Source organism: Dama dama, chromosome 5 (genome assembly GCF_033118175.1).
Source record: "Dama dama isolate Ldn47 chromosome 5, ASM3311817v1, whole genome shotgun sequence".
Lineage (NCBI taxonomy): Eukaryota > Metazoa > Chordata > Mammalia > Artiodactyla > Cervidae > Dama > Dama dama.
Genome location: NC_083685.1, coordinates 27,210,360 through 27,230,145, shown reverse-complemented (window position 1 = coordinate 27,230,145; position 19,786 = coordinate 27,210,360). Strand labels below are relative to the sequence as shown.

At 44.3% G+C, this 19,786-nt stretch overlaps 1 protein-coding gene across 8 annotated transcripts in view; it reads right to left on the bottom strand.

The window, feature by feature from the left end:
* The window catches only part of SFSWAP (splicing factor SWAP), a 79,681-nt gene that overhangs the window by 18,750 nt on the left and 41,145 nt on the right, over positions 1-19,786 (bottom strand). For 7 of the 8 annotated variants that reach the window (XM_061142135.1, XM_061142138.1, XM_061142141.1 and 4 more), the window contains 3 exons: positions 14,360-14,590; positions 13,062-13,252; positions 975-1,240 (listed from right to left, as the gene is read on the bottom strand). In XM_061142135.1, the coding sequence (XP_060998118.1) occupies positions 975-1,240; positions 13,062-13,252; positions 14,360-14,590 (688 nt within the window). The remainder of the gene's footprint in view (positions 1-974; positions 1,241-13,061; positions 13,253-14,359; positions 14,591-19,786) is intronic. The other variant, XM_061142137.1, reaches the window with a different exon arrangement.

Genomic DNA, 19,786 nt, shown 5'->3' with positions numbered 1-19,786 from the left:
AAGAGCAAATACTTATCAAGCCTTGAAGATCTGGTCTAGGTAAAAATTGGGAAGCATGTTGTTTTAGGGTATATTCAAGAAAGGCTAATGTGCATACAAGTACTGTTTTTTAAAACATAAAAAATAAAAAGTATAGGGCCATCTGCATTTTTCCCATGGAAAGGAAAGAAAAGAACATCAATTGTAGAAGAAGTAGATTAGTACAAGTGCTGTGCTACAGAAACTAAGTCCAACTGACATTCAGTAAGAAATCAGAAGGCGTGAGGTAAGTTTTAAAACTAGAAACTTGCTTTTCTGAACCTCCTGCAAGTCAGATGCTTTAAAAATCAGAGAAGTACCTGCTTCACTGAGCACTAAATTTTGTGATCCTTACAGGTTTTCGTGTTTATTATTTCTGTTGCATAAAACCTTAAGCTGCTTCCTCAAAAGCTGGCTCCTCAGAAGGTGGCTTTTGGTTGAACAGTGACTGTTAGTGGGAGGTTGGAGAAGATTAATTGAGAAAACAGATCTGTGCCGCCGTGTTTCCTCCTTTACGGGCACTTGCAGGTGCTGTGCCAGTGAAGCGGAACACAGCCACGGTGCACATGTCTCTTGTTTTGGCAGATACACACTCTAAAGGAATTAGCCTGGGAAAGTCGCCTCATTCACCAAACAAAACACCCCCAACCCTGTGCATTTTCCACACATTTTCAGCAAATACGCTAGGCTTGCTTCCAAGACCTGTTAAAAATTTAAATACCTCTCTTTTGAGAAAAACCTGGCAGTAGTTGATGAATTTTGGAAAGTCAGGTTAAAAAATATTTTGAAAAGACAGGAGATTGCAGGACGCATCTCTGCGTAAAGGCACGCAGGTGTGTGGGTCTGTGCTTGCAGCGAGCCGGGGGAGGGGAGCTCCGCGCCCCCTGCTGGCGAGCAGGAGCAGCGGGATCCGCCCCGCACCCGACGCCGGCCGCGGGGACGCCCCGCACACTCACCTCGAGCGCCGCGCTGTCCGATAGGCACTGGGAAGACAATGCTTTGCTTTTGAGTGGGACCTAGACCTGGACTTGGACGAAGAATGGTACTTGGGAGACCGCGATCTTGTTCGAGACCGTTTTTTGTGCTTTTTCTTTTTCCTCTCTCTCTCTTCTTCTCTCGGCGGGTCTTTGCTTCGGCTTGAGCGCCCTTCTGGAGGCTTCAAGTCTAAAGTTGGCAGAGGTCTGCCTCCAGCCAGTAGAGGGCAGGGCACGGAACCAGCCTCCTGGAAACAGAAGCACACGTCCGGATTTCAGCAAGGAAGATATGCTGTTTCAAAATGTGTGTTTATAAGATTCCGACTTTGGCGCTCTCTCATCTGTTAGAGCAGCCCATGCCTCCATCTGTGGCTCTAAATCTACCCCCGGCATCTCTGGGAGAATGATGGCTCCTCAGAGGCCAAGAGCACGAATGCCTACCTCTCACGGCCGAGCCTTCCTGTGCAGGGTCCCGTCCCCAGCCTGCCAGGCTCTGGAGGCTGGATCTGAGAAAAGAAACGCGGCACATGGAGGGCTGTGTTAGGAAAAGAGCCCCGCCTGCTCTTTCCTAAACAATTGTGACTTTCCACTTTAAAAAAAGGAGGTTCTTCAAACTGCTAGCACCAGGTTTGGATCTCTGCTCTGCGTGAGTCAAAAGAGGTTCCTCTTTTATTAAAAAAAAAAAAAAAAATTATTCGTCACTAGGAATACTCATGTCTTTCTTTGTATGAGGTTGTGGATATTAACTTACTGTGACGATTACTGTGTATTATATATGTAAGTCAGATCATGCCATGCACCTTGAACACACAGTGCTACATGTCAACTGTTAACTGGAAAACGGTCCCTCACCATCTGGTGCTACAAGGATGAAGTCACTGGTCACTGGAGTTGCTGACCTTTGACACACCCTGAAAGAAGTTCAGGGCAGAGATCAGGAAAAAGGCCCTCTCTGCTCTGGGAAGAACTGGCAGAACGTGCCTTCAGATAGCTAGACCTTTACAGGAGAAGATTCTAAGAGCCATTCTTGTATCTCCTCATGTCTAGAAAAGCACCAACATTGCTAATGGAGACATCTCCTCATGACAAGCAGCCATCTTCTGCCAAAACGTGTGCTTCACTGCACATACTGCCTTAACCAAACTCATGTATATACGGACCATGCCCCCCACCTCTCAGGAGCAGTTCCTCAGAGGTCTGAGAGGCTGTCTCCCGAACTGTTATCCTCAGTTTTGTCCCAAATAAAACTTGATGTGCACCTTTTTTCAGTTGACACAATTATACCTCAGTAAAACTGAAAGAAAAAAAAAATAAAGCCACCAATGGGAACCACAGACAAGACAATCCCATCAACGCAAGCCAGCCTTACTCCACATGTGTCAACACAGCAAGGAGTTTCACTTAGTGGGTCATCATTCTTCAGACCTCTTTATCCAAGTAAGACAGATACACAGAGAGTGCACAGATCTTAGGGCTGCTGCCTACTGAACTTTCATGTCAAGACACCAGCAGTGTGCATCCAGAGCAGTCCCATTTCTAGGACTTGTTTACTATGGTCCAACCAGGAAGGGAATTACTACTCAACTTTAAAAATGATGTGATAGTCCTATTTTATTGACATTAACATTGTCCATGTCACACTGTAAGATAAAAAAATGAATTTACAAAAAACCAAACCAAAAAAGCCACACACAAGAAAACCACAAAAAACACCCCCAAACCACCACATTTTGTATTTGCAGTTGCAGCCACCCACCTTCAGCCCCTTCCCCTCATCCTGAGAAAGGTCATTTCCTTGATCCAGTTTACGTGAATTTTAACTACAGCCAGTAAACACCATACACAGAGATATACCGAAAAACCTGGAATTTATCATTCTGTGCCTCAGAACTTTCAAGCTGTTAAGGCTCATGAAAAAAAAATCCCAGGCAGGGGCTGCAGCCCTGAGTGGGTGCTGGCTGTTGGCGGGTGTTGGGCTCCAGCAGGCCTGGCCTCCCCTCTCCTTGGGTCCATTTGGACAAGGCCAACTAGACGAGGCAAAACACCACTTTGTGCAAATGATTCTTCTGAAGTTATGCTTCTTCCCCTGATTTGAGAGGAACCATGATGGTGGTCTTATGGGGCAGCCACCAGACAAAGATGTTGCCCCTCTGTTAGGGGTATGCCCAGAGAACAGGGCTCTGCCTTCCTGTCAGCCTCCTGTCGTTTACACTCACAACACACTGTCTTTACATCTTTCATTTACTGTGAGCTGAGAGGCAGTGGGGCTGAGAATCACTCAAGAACAATATGCCCAGCTCCCAAAGCAGTTTATTCCCACCGAAATACCCTTAGTAACCAGGCCCCTGTGGAAGGGCGCATGGCCACCTGGTGTTCCTGTCGGGCCTTCACTCTTCTCCATCATGGCAATGCTGCCCAGGGCATTTTTAAGGTTCTGCTTAAACTGTCTCCAGGGAACCCATTTCATCATGAGACAGTTCTTATCAAAAATGTCTTTCTCACTTCAAATTATTTTAGTGCAGTAATATTTTTCTTCCTTCTTTTTTGTTTTTTTTTTTGTGTGTGTCACTTGGCATGGCTTCAAGGAAATTAGTTCCTCAACCGGGGATCAAACCTGTGCCCCCTGCAGTGGAATCGAGGATTCTTAACCACTGGACCGCCACGGAAGTCCTGCAATAATATTTTTTCAGGTTAAATTTTAAAATAATTGGTTGTTGTTAAACAATTCTAACATGTAGATACAAAACTTTACATCTAAGAACACCTAATTCCCACTCTGGCACTCTCTAAACACACATACAAAATGACACAATAAATTAAGACTAATAAAATGTAGTGAGTTTTCTAACTTTAGAGGTTGGAGGAAGGGAAATGCTGCTCCCCTCACCCCTGCATCCATTGGCTTGTAGAGAATTCTGCTGTTGCAAGGCTGGAAAACCAGCTTTTAGTGCATTAAAAAACCCCCAATAACCATGGACTCTAAATTAGGAATATATGTAGGGCTTCTCAGGTGGCACTAGTGATAAAGCATCCACCTACAACACAGCAGATGCAAGAGATGCAAGTTGGATCTCTGGGTTGGGAAGATACCCTGGAGGAGGAAATGGAAACCTACTCCAGGATTCTTGCCTGGAGAATCCCATGGGCAGAGGAGCCTGGTGGGCTACAGTCGATGGGACCGCAGAGAGTCAGACACGACCGATATTATGCGCGCGCGCACACACACACACACACACACACACACACACACACACACACACACACACACACACACACACACACACACACACACACACACACACACACACACACACACACACACACACACCATGAAAAAGTGAGATGAAACTGGCGGTAAAAGTCACCACTAAGAATTTCCAGGTGAGCACATGCGAGGCCTCTAGGAATGCTGAAGGTCAGGGCCCAGGGACCACAGGGCAGTCAGGGCTGCTGTGGGGAATTTCCTTGGGAACCAGAGAGCCCGTTTTAGGAGAACTGAGACTCTATGTCTTATCTAAGTGGATGGCTGAATGAAGAGAAACACAGGATGGCTTTCTCCTTCTCCTGCACGGGGAACAGAATGGCACTCATGAGTGATAATGAGCGCTGCACTAAGAGGGGGAGAAGGGGAAAATATGTCCCCCCAAGGATGTCTGCAAAGGACAGGAACCAGGGGGACGAGGCGCTGCAGGCAGCCACGCCAGGCCAGCAGGAAGGGTGAGTGCAGCTCATTAGATGAATTCCTATTTATACGGTACTGCCAGCCTGATGATTTGTATCTCTGAACTTCATTACTGCTTCTGGTGCCTTTGTTCTAATGCCCATCGTTAGTAACGCTTATTTTACCACTGTGGTTATAGTTTATTTCATTTTGAGGTGAAGGAATACGTAAATCAATATATTAAAAATATAACTCGCCATTAAGTCATAGGATATATTTATTCTAATAAAATGATCGATTACCCTTCACCATTAAAGTAAAAATCAGCAACTTGAGGGTGGGGGTGGCGCTTGGCTGGGCAGAATTAAGATGATGCATTATGATGACCTCACTGTTTTTTCAGCTTAAAAATATAAAGAGGACATTAAAAACCCAGCAGTTAGACTTGAGAATAATAATAATAATAACAAAAAAGGATAACCAATCCTACACGCCCAGTGGTAGCCCCCACAATGGTGACTCCAGGGGCAGGCTGTGTGCGCCAGCATGTCTCAGCCATCTGGAGATGTACGCTCTCTGCAACATACTAGTGCTTCTGAAACCCAGAAACTTCATGACACATCCTACAGCCCAGGGCAGTGGCTCTTGTGACCACACCTGCAGGAAAAAGACTCAGGTCACACCTCTCATGCAGGGTTACCAGCAGCCAAGGGAGGAGCCCAGTTTAGCCCGCAGTGGTACCTATGCCCAGAATGTAAGTAAAAATGCAGAGTTTAAGAGACTTGCAGAGATGCAGGTGCTCTACCCAAACATAAGCAGGAGGACCTGGTCTCCCAGGGCCCCCATGGCTGCTCGGGAGGTGGGCTTCCGACGCCTCATCTCGGGGAGCATCCCAGCATGTGGCACACGACAGGACAGGCGTGTGTTCTGGCTTCTCCAACTGCACCTGTGTGCACAGCTGGGGGTGGGGTACACACTCCAGCAACACAGAGGAAGTAGTTCATGGATATTTATGACACAAGCCATGGAACTATTGAGTTGACCAAAAAGCTCCTTTGGTTTTTAAGTAAAAACAAAAGACACATTTTTCATTATCCCCAAGAACTGCATTGAACAACATACTCATCATTCTGTTCTACTACCTTCTGCTGTTTTCCAGGCAGTTTTGTAATTCCAGGGATTCCCTGGTGACTCAGAGGGTAAAGAGTCTGCCTGCAATGTGGGAGGCCTGATTTTGATCCCTGGGTCAGGACGATCCCCTGGAGAGAAAAATGGCAATCCACTCCAGTATTCTTCCTGGAAAATCCCATGGATGGAGGAGGAGCCTGGTGGGCTACAGCCCAGAGGGTTGCAAAGAGTCAGACATGACTCAGTGACTTCTCTCACTTTTGTAATCTTTCCAACTTTTGAATCTTTGAATTGAATCTTTCCAATCACTCCATCTGTCCAACACTTTTAATCTTTTTGAGCCAGGTGCCTTTTACAGTCTTTCAGGAAACTGAAATTTTTTCCACTAAGAGAACTTTGTAAAGACTGAAATACATGGACATCTGAAGGTGCAATGTCTGGTGAACACAGCAGATGGATCAGAACTTCCCAGCCAAGGAAACAGCTGCCTCCTCAGCCAGGCAGTTTTTGCCTGATCATTAAAGAAATGCGCGATCTTGTGTTACCCCAATGGAAGATTATTTGTTTTCTGTTGACTATTTCCAGACGTTTCTTGTTGAGTGCTTTTAGTTTGTCTATTTTGAAGCAGTACTTGTTGGAATTAATCCGTCTGGTTTTCCGGAAGGAGCTCATAATGAAAGACTCCCTTCCAATACTATCATATACACAATATCACTTTCTTTGAAAACTGGCCTCTGGTCCATTTGGCCTGCCTCATGATCTCTTCTGTTCCACATTATTGTACCTACTTTCATCTCCTGTCACAATTTGTTTTAAAAATGGACCATTTCATTACATTTCAGTAAAGAATTGCATGAGGATGTATGGTCAAGAAGGTTTTCTTGCTTAACTTACATGGAGCCCAGACATCAAAGTGATTAACCCAACCAAGCTGGTGCAAATAATCCTCAGTGCCTGATTTGAATATTTTGAGTATGTCAGCTATCTCCCAGGTGGTATAACATTGATTGCTCTTAATTAATGTCTCGATTTGAATGCTATCAACTGGTCTACTCAACTATGGAGCCTTGTCTAGTGAGAAATCTCCAGCACTAAACTTCAAAAACCACTTGTAACACATCTGATTTGCTGCAGCACCTTCTCTATACACCGTACACATTTATTTTTTTTGGCATTTCAGTTGTATTTTTTATCTTTCTTGAAATAATAAAGAAGAATATGCCGAAAATGTTTTTCTTCCATATTCAGTATTAAAATGGCTACACAGAAATTTATCAATTTTGATTATTATTATTTTTTTTTAATGCACACTGATATGACAGCTCACAATACAGAGTTGGAGAGTGTGGCCAGCCAGGGGAGAGTGTGGCCAGCCAGGGGAGGCTAGGCCTGAGGATGCATCCTTGAGATGCCTTGTGACATCCTGTGAGCTGTGCTACCCTCACTACTCAAATTAAGTTTAACTGAAATTGCCAGGGACTCCCCTGGTGGTCCAGTGGTTAAGACTTTGCCTTCCAACACAGGGGGTGCAGGCTTGATCCCTGGTCTCTCCCACATGCCTCCTGGCCAAAAAAATCAAAACATTAAACAGAAGCAATATTGTAACAAATTCAATAAAGACTTTAAAAATGGTCTACATTAAAAAAAAAACCAACAACTTTAACAGAAACAAAACTGAAATTACCACGTGTGGTTAGCAGCTACCATACTGTATAGTGTATATCCTGAGGAGTCAAATGACCCGTTAATTTATACTATAAATTATGTGAATAACCTGAGAGACTAAGCCACTGCTGAGTCAAGACCTTCCCTGCAGCCCCACAGGTCCTGTGTCTGGTTTCTGAAGGTGTCTGGCTAAGGCCCTGCACACAGTGACCTGTGAGAAGCTGCCTGCGATGCCCACAGGTGACACAGCAACAGAACCACATGGCAACCAGTGCCAAACAAGCAAAGTGACCTCTCAGGGACGAAATGTTAATATTCTAGCAAGGATGACCAAGGCACAAATCATCATGGGCGGAGAGCATAGGGTAATCTGAGTCGTGAGCGGGCAAAATCAAAAGGAACTTTAGAAAGATCAGTTACTCATACGAGTATTTAAAAACTGACATCCCTTTTGTTGGTAACACTGAAAAATATTAATCTGTCTTTGATCACAACCAAGTATTTGCCAACAAGTTAGCATACAAACTAGCAACTACTATTTCCTGCTGTGGGAAAACAAATTGCTCAAAAGCAGACTAACACACATTTTAAAATAAAATCTTATTTCTGAAGGATAACACTACACTAACTAGGAAATGGGATAATTATACAAAAGACTCAAGGTAACGTTTGAAATCAGACTTTGAAATGCATCCTCCAGAACTGTATTTGCAAATTTCTACCTGTGCTCGGCACGCCCCTGCAACCCTCCCAGGCAGGGCAATGGCCCAGGTCTGACTGCGGAGGCCTCTTTCCAGATGACTCTGCGTTTTCCACTGTTGGCACCCTCTCCTCCCCTCTCATCAGCTGTGTTTGCTTGGGAGTGCTGCTGCCAGCCTTACCAATGCTGCTTCATACATATTCTGCCCGTGGAAACACTGCTTTAGCTCGTCCGTGTCCCACGTGTACTGCAGCCAGCGGTTCAGCCTCTCCCAGACCTGCCTGTGTCACTGACTTGTTCTGCGCCTCCTCCACAGACCCTTCGACGCAGGGCTGCAGGCATTATCACTGCCTGCACGGGCTTTACCGGCCTCCCCCTCAGGTGAGTCTCTGGGCCTCCTCACTACTCTGTCACCTCTCCAAATGATCCAGGTTCCTCACAGTCCTGGTGCCACCTCTGCTGTCCTGGGGGCCCGGGTCCCTCATCCACACACTCAGAGCTACTCTGCACCTTACAGGGCCAACGTGGTAGAAATGTTCACATGTAGATGTCAACCAGATAAAAGCGACTGGCCATGAGAAACAGGTTTCTAATTCATACCCCAAAGCTCCCTGAATTATCACAGAGGTTCAGCAAACATGGGTTCATTTTTGTTCCCCTTTTCTTTTCAAACTCTTGCTGGACCTTAAACCTGGCAGGATCATTAACCTGAAAAAAGTTACTGCATCTAAACAATGTACCGAAGTCTGTTGTCACCATGTAAATGATGCGATGATTCAACAGGGACTTGATTCAAAACTTCTGATTTCTCTTCATTTTTAATTAACAGTGCACGTGTGCATGGACACACACACACAAAATGGGATGGTATATACACAGATTTCTAAGTACTACTTATGAACAGGTTTTTATATATTTTATATAATGTTTAAACATTTAACATACTAGTATCTGTCCACATCAATAAATACATTTCAAGACATCCTTAAAAGTTATACCTAAACATAAAATCACCTCTCCTAACAAACAGACCAATGGAACTGAACAGATAAGAATGTAAAAATAGAGCAAACCCAAGTGGGAATTTAGTATACAATAAAGGGAGCCCTTTACACTAGTGGGAAAAGACGTGTGATTTAGTGGCTTGTGTTGTGCCTAGCTGTATGCTCCTCAAAGTGAAATAAATTCCCAGTGGGGCAGGTTAAAAGACAAAAAGAAACTGTTGGTAATGCTGATGACACAGAGCTAACACAAAAACAGCAGAGACAGAGACAGTCAGCCAGGAGAAAAGCAGAGGCCATGGAGGGTGTTCTCAGCAGAACAGAAAGGCCGTGAAACCTGTGAAAAAAGTTACTCAATGTCCCCTATAATTAAAATATGTAGTTAAACCAAACAGATAACGTATTTTCCCACCTATCAGACCAAGAATTAAGGTGGATGATAACCGATGCTGGCAGGGAGGCAACAAAGTTATATTCATACACAAGGGAGACAAACAAAACAAAAACATCCCCTGCCCCGCCCAGAACTGCCATAATCCTTGTAGGGCCTAATTTAACGGTAAATTAAAAATCGGAAATGTAATAAACAATTCCACGGTCAGGGATGTACTCTGTGGGCACACTCAACCTCAGTGAGCGCACAAGTCACAGGAGCCACTAGCCAGTAAAACCCCGAGCAGGGCCCACGCTTCTGAGGGCAGGAGGGGTGAACAGTGCACCGCGCATGCAGGTGAGCTTGAGGTAAGGGCTCATGTGTCAAAGGCCTGATGGTCACGCATCCAGGGAACAGTGACCAAGTGTTTATCACACACCAAGCATCACTCTGACATTGGTATAGCAGGATCTCTGGAGTCAGTGAAAAAAATCAAGACACCAGAAAAATGCATAGGGCACAGTCCTTGTAATATTCTATACATACAGCACTTACTTCCCTGGTGGTCCAGTGGCTAAGACTCCATGCTCCCAATGCAGGGGACCTGGGTTCGATCCCCGGTTGGGGAACTAGATCCCACATGCCAAAACTAAGAGTTTGCATGCCACAACTAAAGATCCTGTGGGTCGAAACTAAGACTGAAGATCCTGAATGCTGTAGCTAAGACCTGATGCAGCCAAATAAATAATATTTAAAAAAATCTATATGTAGGTAAGTAGGATGGTGGGTACCAGAGGCTGGGGAAGGGGAGTGGGGAGTTGGTGTTTAATGGGGACAGTTTCCGTTTGGGGAGATGAAAACGTTTTCAAGAGAGATGGTGGCAATGGTTGCATAACAACATAAATGTACTTGATGCCACTGAACTGTATCCTTAAAAAGGGTTAAAACAGTAAAAGACTTACTCTTCATTTTACACCTCTCTTGAGCATTTGAACTTATAAACCACATGTATGTACTGCTTTTATACAAAGCAAAGTAAAAACAGAAAGTGCCTCTCAGGCAGATAAGCTGCAAGGTGCTAGGTTTTGAGCGACCCCATTCGGCCCTACATGAGTCTGCTCAAAACAGAGCTGGGGTGTGTCTATTCCCACTGGGCTGACACCCCTGAGCTCCAAGTCCCCTGGACACTAAGATCATACACCTGAGCAGTGGGGTCGGACACGTCAGCATGCGTGTCAAGTGCACAGGAAACGGACAACAGAGTCAGGGCCACCTGTCTCCAGAAGCTGCTTTAGACTGAAAATATTTTCAAGTGTGAATCTCATTTATGATAGCTGCCAATTTAATTCAGGTATTTTGTTTCAAAGTCATTAAAGATATCTATCACCACCTGCAAGTACTGTTAACGTTTTTGTTGAAATAGTTTAGTAGCAGTAGTCTTTCCCACTAGATGTCCAGGAAGATCGACCCAATGATTTAAACATGAAGCGTAAGCACTCATTTCTAAGGTATTACAGATTTAAAACACAGGCTGGAAAAGAACACAGTGGGCAGATGCCACAAAAAAGACAAACAGGATAAGAACCTAAGTCTCAGGCTATTCTGTGTTTATAAGGAAGCGATTCTGATACCTGTGACAATACCGGCAGTATAGCAAACAGAAAAACTGAATTAATGATGAATGACTCTGGCTGTGATTGACTTTGCATTTAGACACAATTTTATTAGAAAATATAGATGTACCCATGTAGAATAATTGGTGAAACTATCTATGTATGTGGATAACTTTTAATTAAGTCCTTTATTCACTGCCCAAGTGACATCCAAACAATAAGGAAAATGAAAATAGCCACTCACACCCCTCCCGTGGAGGCAGTTCCCTGCCCCGGTGCTATATGAAAAAATTTTACAGCTGCAACCATAAAAGTGGAGCTGCTCCATATCCCGCCTCTTCCTCCTTTTACATCTAAAGCAGTCTCAGTCGCTGCCGGTTTCAGCCCTGCACTGGTCCAGAGGTCCTCCCAAAGCTGTGCCACGACCGAGGGTGCCTTCCTGGGCATGCCTGTTTTTGGCCCGGCTGGCAGCAGCAAGGCCCTCCCCAAGGGGGGAATGGACGAATCTGAAGCCGCCATGTAAGCTGGCCCTCGCTGCTCCTCAGTCTGATCCAGCTATTATATTTGAGGCCTCCTGCCAGATTTGAATTTCAGACTGATTCCTGAGGTGACAAAGCTGATTTGACCTTCAATACAATGCTGAAAAATGCTGCTTTCCATGGAGAACCAAATAAACCTGCAGCTACATGCAGCAAAAATCAGTTGTGAATAATGGCCCTAGACTCTTAGAAATGTCAACATAATTAAAGTAAAAGGCGCACAGGACCCATTCTACATTACAGGGGAAAGACAGCTGCAAAAGACATTTCGGAGACACCTGGCAGAGTTGCGCAAGCCCTGCTCTGAGCAGTCCAAGCCCCACTCCACAGCCTTCTGAAGGGAGGAAATGGGCCAGGGGGCTAAGTTCTGGTCCTACAGCTTAGGAGAGAGTTGTGAGGCTCCGATCTCACAACTCATCTTAAGAGAAGAGGACAGTGACCATATCTTATCTCACTTTTCTTTTAACTAAAGTGCTGATAAGTAACCTAGATCCCTGAGTAAGACTCTAACCCTAAGTGTGAGCTCAAGGGCTGCTGCGATGGCAGGAGTATCAGTGCTCTGGCGGGTCTGTCCAGGCCTGAGGTGGGTGCCTCAGAGGCGAAGTTCTTCTGTTGCTCCTGCAAGGTCGCCACAAAGCCCAGGCCCCCAACCTGGGCCCAGAGGCCTGGACTCTGACACTGCACCTGGAACGTGGTGTGTGTGCGTGTGCGCATTCTGGGGGTTTTCATCAGACTCTTGCTGACCCCAGCTATACAGTACAGGCAGACCTCATTTTCACAGATACTATGGTTTGTTTTTTCCCAAATTGTTGGAATTCACAGATACTGTGTTTTTTTTTCTTTTTACAAACTGCAGGTTTGTGGCACCTCTGTGTCGAGCAAGTCTATTAAGGCCATCTTCCCAACAGCATCTGCTTACTTGACATCTGTGTCACAGTCTGGTAATTCTCACATTATTTCAAACCTTTTTCATTATTTGATCTGTGATCAGCAATGTTAATACTGCAAAAAGGTTACAACTTGCTAAAGGCTCAGATGATGGCTGGCATTTTTGGGCATCAAAGGATTTTTAAATTAAGGTATGTATTTATCTTTCAGGCATATGTGCTTGCTCACTTTAGAGACTACGGTATAGTGTAACATAACTGTTACACACACGGGGAAACCAAGAAATGCGCATGCCTCACTTTGCTGCCAGATCTGGAACTGAACTCCATGGTCCCCCCACGGTCTGCCTGGACAAGTGCCCCATCCCACTGGGGAGAGGCACACAGGCTGCCCACAGCCTTCATGCAGCTCGAGAGCTGCGAGGCTGCAGGGTTCACACACAGGTACTTCTAGCAATGGTGCTTGGCTCAGAGCACCGAAGTGGATCCTTTTTAAACTCACCTCTACGCTGAAAGGACTCTCTTCAACTTTCCCGACTTCTGCTTCTGGCAGAGGATTTTTTAAGGTCTGTAAAAATAAAGCAGCTTTTCTTTTACGTTCTGCTTGGAGCTGTTTCTCCTTCGATTCCTTAGACGCCTGGGCCAGCTTTTCCCTGGCAGCAGCTGCCAGTCGATCCTCCAATTTTTGCTTGGCTTAAGGAATAAACAAAGAAAAAAGATGTTTAGAGCAAGTGGTATTTTATAAATACCTTGCTGTCTTAATTTACATGGGCAGTAGCACAGTCATGAGACACATACAATGCAGTTACTTTAAAACATGAACATGATACTGATTTCAGGAAAGGTCAACAAATCAGGCAAACAGATTTCTGAGAGAATTAGTTTACAATGCTTATTATTAGTACTTTCCATAAATTTACTTTCAAACTCAAAGTCAGAAAGCTGATGGAGTTCCATAGCAGTGAAACCTGGAATGATGAGACTCTTGGAATGGTTCTCATATACAAGTGCCCAAACAGCCATACCAGGCAATGAACACTCTGTGAAAAGTGTTTTATGCCAAATGAACCGACACACTGTTGAGTTCACACGCAGTAAATGCAGATTTAGAGACACAGGCATGAACACACGTGTGCCAGGGAGAGGAACTACAGCACATCGCAAGTTCCAGGGCCTCCTGTGGTTAAAGAGTTACCTTTTATCAATGCTGGGTGATCTGTCTGTGTATACACAGAAAAAGCAATTCACGAAACCAGTTAAGGACTGTTAATGACTTTAGTTAGAGAAGAATAGCACTTATTTTGAAAGAAGGGTAGAACCCGACAAGACATTCCCCACAACACTGCTGGTCATGCGTCAGAGGTGAGTGGTGGCCACACTGTGACCCATGAAGATGAGCTGCAGTCTGAAAACCAGCAGGGGCCCCGTCCCCTTCAAGGGTTCGATGGTTCTGTAGGGAGAGGCCTCACAGAAGGGCACCTGCTGGCTCAGAACATTAACCCGAGCTGGGAACACGGGCTGAGCATTTGCCCCAGGGCTGCCATTAAAGCACTTTCGGCCACTCTCAGCTCCTCCTCGGTAAACAAATCGCCGAGGGCACTGCATCTGAACTTAATGAACAGCAGTGCTCCTCACTTGACTGAGAGCTTCTCAGCTGAACAAAAACACCACACAGCTCCCCAGTGGTTCCGATTCCAAAGGCTGGAGACTCTATAGTCGGCAGTCCTGTATTTTTGGCTTAGTAGGTTAATCTTGTATGTACATACTTTTCTTTTAAGAAGTTTAAAACATTTGACAAACCTTGCTTTGCTTCTAGCTCCTCCTGGGTAAGTTGAGGCCGCTTCTCCTCAACAACTACACAGGGTGGGGCAACTGCCGGGTTAGTGTTTGTAGCACTACTAGAACTTTCTTGGCCTTCTTTGCTTTCTTCATCATCATCACTGTCATCATCTAGCTTAACACGATTTTTTTCCAGGGGAAGTAGATCATTTTCTTTGGCCTTGATTGCAAAGCTTATTGGAGCAAATGAAGCTATTGAGAAAAGGTGAAAATGGTAATACATTTTTAAGTAACTGAAAGCACAGAGCAAAAATCTCGGCCCCACCATTCACATGAGCATCAGTTGGTGGGAGCAACGTCTCGAGTGGAGCCACATCTTACGCAGAGGGAGGGTCCGGGGGCAGTAGGTAGTGCCCATGATGTCAGAGGGCCTTTAGAAGGATGTCACACACCCCAGGCCAGATGCAGGGCACTAAAGCACTGGCTCCAACTCGGGCCACGTCAGGACGCACAGACTGAGTGCCAGCTGGGGTCATCGCAGGGCCAAATGGTCAATTTTTGTGGATGTTTTCCTTCTTTTTCTGGGCTCAACACATAGCTGAGTTTCCGTAAGTAAGCATATGATGCGACTCCACTATTAAAAGTTACTTCTAAAAAAAAATCATAACTATATAAAATAAACTTTTTCTTTTTCTTTTTTTTTTACAAAAGCAAGATAATCTATTCCTTTATTCAGCAAACATTTGACTGGGTGCCTACTTTGTGCCAGGCATTATGTCAAACTATTCTCTGAACCTGTAAGACAATTTTAAACCTAGGGTAACAAAAATTTAGGTGGTTCAATTTTTTTCTGTCCTAGAATATTTGGAATTTTTAATTTAAGAGAAATACAAAGGCCCAAAAGGAAACAATCTTCTTCCCCTTCCCCCCATCCACTTAACACTCACTCACTGGGTCCCTTCTTCCTCAGACACTATGGTAAATGGCTCCTAACAACACCTAATTGGTTGTAATAAGATACTTTATTTTAAAAACCATGTGTTATTACTGGTGAAAGCTATTCAAGTAAACCACAATGAAGGGCTATTTTAAGTGCAGCACCAAGGAGCTAACTCTAAGGAGGAAGTGGATCTGGGTTAACAAAGGCAGGTTCTGTCTGAAGTGGCTGGGGTTGTGAGGGTGAGCTCACTTAGCTGACCCCCAAGGCATCCCCACTTTCAGCATTTTATGGTTCCAAATCCGTGTGTGACTTGAAGCAGGCAAATAACCCGATCACTGAAATATAATCATCTCTCGTCAATCATCACCTCAAGCTACAAAGCACACCCCAAGATGTTCAATGTTGGTAAAGTGGGCTTCCCTGATGGCTCAGATGGTAAAGAATCTGCCCGCAATGCAGGAGACCTGGGTTTGACCCCCAGGTCAGGAAGATCCTCTGGAGAAGGGAATGGCTACCCACTCCAGTATTCTTGCCTGGAGAATTCCATGGACAGAGGAGCCTGGAGGGCTACAGTCCATGGGGTGGCAAAGAGTCAGACATGACTGAGCGACTAACGCACACACAAAGTGCTAAGTCAGAGTCAAAGGGGGCAAAATCAGTCTGTGTTGATTATGCAACGCTATGCACTTGGACTGTGCAGGGTGATGCACCTTCCTAATAACTCCCCAGACAAAGAACACGGGAGGAAAAATACACTTTGTTGGGAGAGTCAATATTAATCATTTTACTGCGGTTATGTTAAGAACAGCCCTTATCTTTTGAAGATACATGCACTCACGCCGATGGATAAAATGCCATGATGTTGGGATCTGCTGCAGAATATCCTGGGGGTGGGCTGGACTGAGTCTATAGATAAAATCAGTCAGTGCTGGCCATGGGAGCTGGACGCTCAGGGCTGCATGTGTGTGTGGTGACTATTTCACCAGGCTCTGTTTTTGTACTTGCTTGAAATTTTTTCATAAGAAAAAAGTATCATAACATTAACCCTGTATTACCTCTAGGTCTCTTTAATAAATCAGAGTCAAAGAAACATGTCAATATAAAAGAAAAGCTCAGTTAAACGTTAAAATTACTCACGTTAACTTGGGGCTAAAGTACTATATCACAAAAAAACTTTAAAACAATTACTCCCTATCTTCAGGCCTCCAAACTAAAATAAATTCAACCAACAAATACATTAAAAGGAAAACTTCTGGAATACAGCTTAATGCATGCCAACAACATGCATATACTTTAAAGTGACTTAAAATAAGAGAACTGACTAATGTGCAGTCTACATGCCTCACCTCACTTCACATGTGCGACCCCATGAAGAGACAGAAATGATCAGGCCTCCCCATTTACAGATAAGGAAACTGAGGTTAAAAAGGTGAAGTAACTTTCCCAATGTAGCTCAGACTGAAAGCAGGCGATTAGGAATTACTTCCTTTGCAGAATTATTCAATTATACAACTATTGCTTCTACATGGAAGCTTATTTGCAAGTCACATCACAACATGTGAAGAGCACTTCTTACAGCCTTCAGTTTCCTGTTGTGTTAGGATGAAGCCCAGGCTCCTGGCCACTTCTCCCACCATGTTCTGGGCCAGCCCTGTCCTCTGCCTGGAGCTGTCGCCCTCTTTTCCACACCTGGCTTTCTTCCCCGGCTCTTCTCAAATGAAGCCTCTCCTCAAATAGGGCCTGCTGGCCTCTTCTCCTTCAGGCCACTCTTCACAGTTTGTACTGTGTGTGTGGTCTGCTCACCTGGAGCCTGGAACAGGCAAGGACTGCAGCACTAATGTGGCCCAGGTCCGCACCGACTCTCAGGAAACACTTGTGAGTGAACCCACAGTGTCCGGCCCTTTGCCTTCCACATCAGATATGCTTCCTTTCTTAAGGTCATTAATAACTTTTAACTTCTATGGTAAAATATATTCTCAGTGGGAAATTGTGAAAACACAGGTGAACAAAATGAAAGACCAACTGCAATTCGGATATGGGAAAGAAATGATCTGAATAATATCAGTGGATGGTTCCGAGGCACAAACATGTGCATGTGCACAAATACAGGAAAATGGACCGCGCTTTACAGTTTTTAGCCCACTTATTATGATGCCTTTCATATAAGAAGTGTAGACATCTTTCCATGTCAACATACATCATTTTAATAAATGGCAGTCATATTCTTGGTATGGACATGCCAGTTTATTTCAGTCTCCCACAGCTGTTCCCAACTTTTTATTTTTGAAAGCTCACGAGCCTTGTGATGAACAGGCTGAGGACCTGTGATGAGACAGCCTGGGGAACCAGCCGTTTTCAGGAGCGGGAGGGCGTCTGTGTTTAGAGGTGGGTCTCCACCGTCAGGCTCCCTCCTTTAGAGAGGCCTTACCAACAACACTCCACGGACGGTGTGTGAGGGCCCAGCCGCCCACACCCTCTCTATTACTTTCTACCTTACCAAAGTCGAGGCAAAGAACAGTCTCTTGTCAGTGAAGATATATTTTAAAAATCTGTTCACGTACCACCTGTTTTTCTTTTGTGAACTATCTTTTCATGCCCTTTGTTTCTCTACTGCAGTGACTTTTCTTACTGATTCACAAGAGCTCTTCCTATAGCAAGGATCTTGACCTTTTATCTTCTCTTATTATTAGCAATCACTGCTGTCCTGACATTTGTCTTTCAACTCTATGCGGGCCCAGCTCCCGTCAGACCTATTAATCTTTATCATTCAGGGCTTTAATTCTTAGGCAGTCTTTCCAACTCTAAGACTAGGAAAAAAACTATCTAATTTTCTTCTCCCTTTATAGTTCTAGTTTCTGCATTTAAACACTTTGGAATCATTATTATTGTCAGGTGGGGTGTAATAGCCTAATTTTTTTCAAATGGAGAGCCTGTTTTTCCAACATCAATTATTGTCATACTAGGGAAGCTGTCTCATAAGCATCTTGGGAAATGTGGGTGTTGTTCCAGCACCTGTCTGGTGCTAACACTGGCTGTACTGGGAGGTTTTCTGGTGGGGTGCCACACTGGGACTTCTGCAAGGAACCCCACATGCCCACACTTGCTCTTACTGCCCTTCTGAACCTGCTTCCATCTGAGAAGCTAACACCTGGGCTACCCAGGGCTCCTGGCCTGCACATTCCTAGGCTTTGTGGGGCTAAGGTACTGGGGCTCGAGAGCTTTTGAACTTTTGATCTTTGGGCTCTGGAGGAGCTTAAATCACAAATTACCTTGACCTTGACTTTGTCCTGGCCTGCCTGCTTTTAGAGGTATTTCATTGACCAATGTTTTCTAAATTCTTTTAGGCCTACAGATCTATTTGACTGCCTCTCTGGAGATCATTTTACCACTTCATACTTTTTTAGACAATTTTATCATTTATTTTCAAAATTTTCAAATTTAGTTATACATATTGTTTCTCTGTACTTAAAAACAAGTTTTTTCCTTTTTTTTTTTTTTTTCATTATGTTGTGCATTTGCTTTCTTTTCTACACTGTATTAAACTTGCACAATGATGAAAAGTTTTACTGGTCTTTTATTATTTCCTCACTGATTTCTGCCTTCTTTAGTGATTTTCCTTTTCTGCTTTCCTTACATGCATTTTTTAGTTTCTTCCTAGGTTCCTGAGTTGAATGCTTGGTTTGTTTTTATTTTTTCTTTATCAACACAAGCATAAGAAGTTATAGGTTTTTAAGTTTTCACTGCATTTGATAATTTTTTGATAATAGTCTTGTTTTCACTTTCTTTGACTATTTCAGGTCATTGTCACATCTGTAAACTCTGCTCCAGCATTTAGAATACTTTGCATTCAGAATCTGATACACCTGAATTCCCTGGCATTTAATGCTATAGATACACATCTAATGTGCCAGCCTGCTTTTTCCCCCCTGTGGAGGACAACTTATTTTCCTATCTAGATGGCTTTTTTCTTCCATCTTTATTCTTTTCCTTGGAAATCTGAGGAAAATTCTGAACTTGTTTTCTCATCCAATCTGATTCTGAGTGCTTTATTATATTTTAAGAATTGGCAATCTTTTTCTAAATCTTTTCCAGATGTTGGATTATCAGTTACACTAACTTTACAGTACCTTTTAATTCTGTGAGAATAGAAATCAGAGAGTAAAAGAATTTTCCTATAACTTAGTAACTGCTTCCAAGGGCTCAGATGCATGTCCTTCTGAGCTCTTGCCTCTCTGCAGGTGCAGTGACCTGTCTCGGGCAGGGTGGGTTCTGTTAGACACCTGCAGCTCTCAGGCGTCTCAGGCTCAGAGAGTGCGAGGAGGTAAGCATGGTTTCACCTGCTGAATTACCGGGCACTCACAGGAGAGTGGAGGGTGCCCCATGGTGGGCAGTAACCTTGGCTGAGGGGATGACCAACTGCACCGGATCAAACCCTGACAGGGCCCAGCTGCGCTCAGATGATCCTGGTGTTCTGATCTTTGTGGCCTGCTCCCTTCTTTGGTTGACAG